This window comes from Fragaria vesca, unplaced genomic scaffold, assembly GCF_000184155.1.
Source record: "Fragaria vesca subsp. vesca unplaced genomic scaffold, FraVesHawaii_1.0 scf0512949, whole genome shotgun sequence".
NCBI classification, from domain to species: Eukaryota; Viridiplantae; Streptophyta; class Magnoliopsida; order Rosales; family Rosaceae; genus Fragaria; species Fragaria vesca.
This window is the reverse complement of record NW_004443391.1, coordinates 42,824-48,085: the sequence shown is the minus strand read 5'-3', so window position 1 is coordinate 48,085 and position 5,262 is coordinate 42,824. Positions and strand designations below refer to the sequence as shown.

The 5,262-nt window shown below is 39.5% G+C and overlaps 1 protein-coding gene across 1 annotated transcript in view; it reads right to left on the bottom strand.

Annotated features, from left to right (window-relative positions):
• Window positions 1-2,550: 2,550 nt before the first annotated feature.
• LOC101308731 (probable L-type lectin-domain containing receptor kinase S.5-like) overlaps window positions 2,551-5,262 on the bottom strand; it is a 6,748-nt gene continuing 4,036 nt past the window's right edge. Inside the window, exon 6 of the mRNA XM_004309427.1 lies at window positions 2,551-4,632. Within this exon, the coding sequence (XP_004309475.1) occupies window positions 2,551-4,632 (2,082 nt within the window). The remainder of the gene's footprint in view (window positions 4,633-5,262) is intronic.

Sequence of the window (5,262 nt, the reverse complement as noted above, 5' to 3'; positions counted from 1 at the left end):
TGTATGTTCTTCTCGCATTCAGTGTGAAGATCATTTAACGCTTGAGCACCCCCACCTACTGTGGTGTGCCATCTTTCCCAGCTCAGAGTTTGTTGTTCTATTCCCATGTGTAAACGCTCATCCCATAATATAAATCCATCTATGCTTCCATTTGGCATCAACTCATAGACGATAAGAAGCTCAATGGCTTTCATTGCACCATCCAATTAATTTGACCAAATTTTTCCAATTGTTGGAACTTCTGCTATGAATTCTTGCTTGCCTTAACGTGAATCCTCTGAGACTTTCTTGACTGCTATCTCTTTATTTAATATCTAGGATCCCTTTAGACTGTTCCAAGGTCACCTTTTCCAAGCTTGTTCTTAAGATGAACTTCTTATGTTGCTGTCTGAAGTTCTCTCAGTTTGAATTTCTTTGGAATAGCGGAAATGCTATGAATGTCTGCTTCAATCCTTGGATATGCATCCTCCAGTAGTGTCTTCTTCAATCCTTGGATGTGCATCCTTGGATATGCGATAGTCAAGCCCACAGTAGGTCTGATCATTTATAAGTGAGCTTGAAAGCGACCAGGACTGGAATGCTTGACAGCTTCTTCACATTGAACGGTCCATAGCGGCCAACTACAACCTTCACTCGCTATATCCAACAGATCGCTCACAGTTGCGCAGAACGGTTGGCGCAGTTGCTGCAAGTCGAAATCCTTGGACAATATACAATTTTGGCTCAGTTTTATTGCCAGTTGATCCTGAAAATCTTGCAAAAACCTTCTCTGGAAGATAAGAAGGGGATCATGAGGGAGAGACAAAACCGAATTCTTCATTTCCTCCCCAGTTTTATAGGTGCCTGTCACAGAGCAACTTCTTCTGCTTGAAAGATTAACACCATAGGTAATTAGTGGCACTTGTTTGATTTAATAGCTGCTATTAACATTCAAGCAGACATGGTTCTCATCAACATCTTCGAAGTAACTCTTGCTTTTGTCAAATTTTACTGACACTACTTTGTCTTGGCTATAATTCCAACCTATTTTCCATCACTCTTCTCAGAAGACTATGATTTCCGGTTTAGATAAAGGCCAAGTCTTCAGCCCGGATTGGTTCTGGGAATGATATCAAGCACATGCAAAACTTGCACTAAAAGATTCTTTGGTCTCAAGACCACCTTTACCTTTCATATAAAGCTGTAATGGAGTTTTATATAAAAACATTCCAGATTCATTCATGATAGAAGAGAGACTAACATCAGGAGTGACTTGGATTGCACTTTTAACTATAGAGGGCTAAGAGGAATACAAACATTCTTATTAAAGAAAAGTGCAACCAGCTCAAGAATTTTAGAGCGTATAGACTTAGAGGACTGTGCACAAGAAGAAGGTGGGGTTTCAAGAAAACAGATTCTTTTGCGGGGGGTACTTGATGCCAGACTGATTAGTGGCCTGTACTAGATGAATTTGTTTGACTTCTAGTTAGTGCTTGTCTGATGTGCACAATACTGTTGTGGTACTTGTTATATTTATTTTATATCGCAACTTAACATGAACTTAGAAGTGTAATGCTGTACATATACACCCTCATGGTTGTGCATTTGTTTGATTCTGATGTGAAATTTTTCTGGTTATTGTTTCTGAGGCATGCATACCCTTAATTCCAATGATCACGATAGGAAATCAGTTAGAGGCTTACTAGCTAGCTCAGTCTGGTGTTCATGTGATTATGAATTTTGAGTCCATTTGAAACATTAATTAGGATAATGTACTCAAGTATACAGCTTGGTACAACTTCAAAGTTAACACGCGTCAAAGACCACACAATCTTTTTTGTCATTCCCCTAACCTGAAGTACTACAAAACGTGATATAATGTTTATCATTGCAATCTGAAAGCATAAATTTATATGAACAATCACAAGTGATTTTTTGATACCATTACTTGCATATGTTCATTTGTACCGTCCAGAGATTACTGGTATTGGTGTGCCCGTTAGTATTCCTTTTGGCTTTTAGGACGATGTGTCCTTTGATTTGAGTCATCAACCCGCCTTGCTCTACATTTTAGTCTTTGATGCTGCGTCTGAACCAGCACCCTGATTCCCCTTTGTTTGGTAATTTGTTTCTCTTTTCCCTTTACGCTTTTCTTCTGGTTTAGAGAGAATCATTTAGTGACCGGCAAAGGTATACAATCTTATTTTCTTTACAAGACTGATTCCTATATAAATATTTACAAGATATTTTACAAAATGAACTGAAGAAACAGTGATTAACTTGAATGAAAGGAAAAAAACACAATTTCACTTACAGTTCGTGTTCGTGTTGATATCTACAGAAGCTGTTATTGTATTTACTAGTGTACAAAATATATGCTTACAGTGAATATATTGACAGGAGAAAGTGAGAAATACGGATGGTACACTGTACACGCATAGAGATGTTCTGTTGCACATTTGCAATGCACACAAACCTGTAATCCAGAAAGTATTGCTAAATTTACAAGTGCATAAGAAGAACACACAGACAAAAGAGCAAGATTTCGTTTCTACCGGTACTTAGGCTGATTCATCTTCCACCGAGTACTGTGAATGGAGTAAGCTGACCTCCAGCTACATCACATTCTGTATCCTCTTTGAATGATGGAGGCATGGATGGCCATACAAAAGCCGGTCTTTCAGTTGGCAACAACGGAGGATCTGCTTCCCTGGTAAGAACCTTAAGAACAGTTCTCATGGAGGGCCTCTGATGTGGGTTGGGATGGCAACAGGCTAACCCCAAAGTCAGCACGGACAGTATATCATCCTCATCTATGTCTCCATCCAATCTTGAGTCCACTGCATCAAGGACCCTTCCCTGGCTGTAAAGATCCCATAGCCAATACACTATGCTATTGTTGTAGTTACTCTGCTCAAGTTGATTTCCAGCTGGCCTTCTTCCACAGACAACTTCTAGCACAAGAACACCAAATGCATAGACATCTGTTTCAACTGTAGCCCTTGCTGTAAGAAATGTTTCTGGGGCCATATAACCTAGTGTTCCTGCAATCTCTTTGGTGGAGTGGTGAGTTATTTCACTTTGCTGAAGTGTACGAGCCAATCCAAAGTCTCCCAGCCGTGCAGTGAAATCTGAATCTAACATGATGTTGCTGGCTTTTATGTCTCGGTGTAGTACTCTCTTTTCACATCCATTGTGAAGATAATCTAGTTCCTGAGCTACCCCACTTATGATGCCGTGCCTTCTCTCCCAGCTCAGTGGTGGTACCTCCATCTCTTTGCCTAACTTGTCATCCCCAAATAGGAATCTGTCGAGGCTTCCATTTGGCATCAACTCATATACAATAAGAAGCTCATGGCTTTCATAGCACCAGCCAATCAATTTAACCAAATTTTTGTGACGAAGGCTTCCTATTGTGGTGACTTCTGCTATGAATTCTTGCTTGCCTTGACGTGAATCCTTTGAGACTCTCTTGACCGCTATCTCTTTATTTCCCAAGAGTCCCTTATATACTGTTCCAAAGCCACCTTTTCCAAGCTTGTTCTTGGGATTGAAACTGCCTGTAGCTCTTTGAAGTACTTTCAGTTCGAACTTTTTTGGAGCCAAGACAGTTCTTTGAATCTCATCTTCTATCCTGGGATATGCATCCTCCAGTAATTCCTTTTGCCCTCGTCTTCTCCAGTAGATGCAAGAAGCAACTACTGCTAGGACAACCATTACTACTGCTGCTGGGATTACAATCCAAACCCACAGTAGGTTTGGATTTTCATCTATATGTGAAGAGGTGAAGCTCCATGACTTTATGCAATTTAGCTGGGTGTTGTTGCCCGTGGAAGCTGAGAATCCCACATAAACCTTGTCCGGAAGATACTCTGAGAGATTAATAGCAAGGGACAAAACCTGATCCTTCATTTGCTCCCCATTTTCATTGGTGTGAGAAACAAAGATGGTGAGGTTCTGGCTGTCATACTGAACTGTCACTGCGTAACTTGTACCATTTGAAAGCTTGATGCCATATCTTGTCAAGCTCTCTTGGCTGCGGGAGTAAATGCTATTTACATCCACACCAACATGGTTGTCATCCAGATCTTGCTCATAACTTTTACTTGTGTCAAACTCTACCGCCACAACTTTGGCTCGATCAGATCCATTGGAATTTGCATTTACAATTCCAAGCCATTGTCCATTGCTGTTCTCCGGAAGAGTAGAGTTGGCAGCTAAGATAAAGGCCAGGCCTTCAGCACCCGGATTTGTTTTGTTACTGATGTTAATTACGAAGGTAGAGTTAAATGAAGCTTTTTTCCGACGACCATCTCCCCACAGCTTAAATCGCTGCTTATATGAAAACCTTCCGGATTCATTGCTGATGGAAGACCAAGAAAAATCATGAGTGACTTGGATGGCACCCGAAGCTATGCTTGAGTTTTTGGATATAATGAAATCTTCGTCATCCACTTTGTCTTCAAATGTTGGATAGTTGAAATTCAAGCAGCTTGTTTGAGTAAGAGCACCACAAAAAAGAGCTAGCAGTAAGAAAACAAAGGTTTGCAGTGAAGAAAACTGCATCTTGCTCAATAGCTTTTTCAGGAAGATGAAGCTTGAGACAAAAGAAAGAGAGCGAGTTTTTTCAAGTTTCAGAGAAGATAGATTCCTCTGCAAGATATATATAATAGGTAAATGGGTCAGACTAATGACTTGTATTAAGTGAAGATTTCTTTATTTATTCCAACTATATTTTTGGATATGCTATTTTTATGGGTATAATGGTATATCGCAAAAAGTACCATGAGCTTGGATGGGATTTGTAACATGTTACTTGTTTCACGTCCAGGCTAGCTGCAGAATCTATATTGATCGAGCTATTCATCACCAAAGATTTGCTGCATGTACAGTGAGTAGTCTCTTTAATTTATCAGTCCCTAGCTTGCTTCACAATTTCATCATCAATATCAACTTTTGAAATAATTTAATTTGTCTGTTAACTCATATTACGATAGTCTACAGTCTAGAGGAGAATTTGGTTATTGAAAATGTCGAGATCAACAGGGAAAGTTCATACAAATTTCACCAGGACAGACTAATACATAAAATTTCCAAAATCAACGGGGTTCCTGAAACTACCAGAAATGACAAATGCATGTACAGGGAGAAACGTCTGCAAATACAAACGTTTACCACTAGTCGTGTTCTCTAAGGTAAACAGTTGGTATGAATATTTCCTTGGACTTGGAATTGTATTCACACAGAGGCATATATATATATATATATATATATATATAGAGA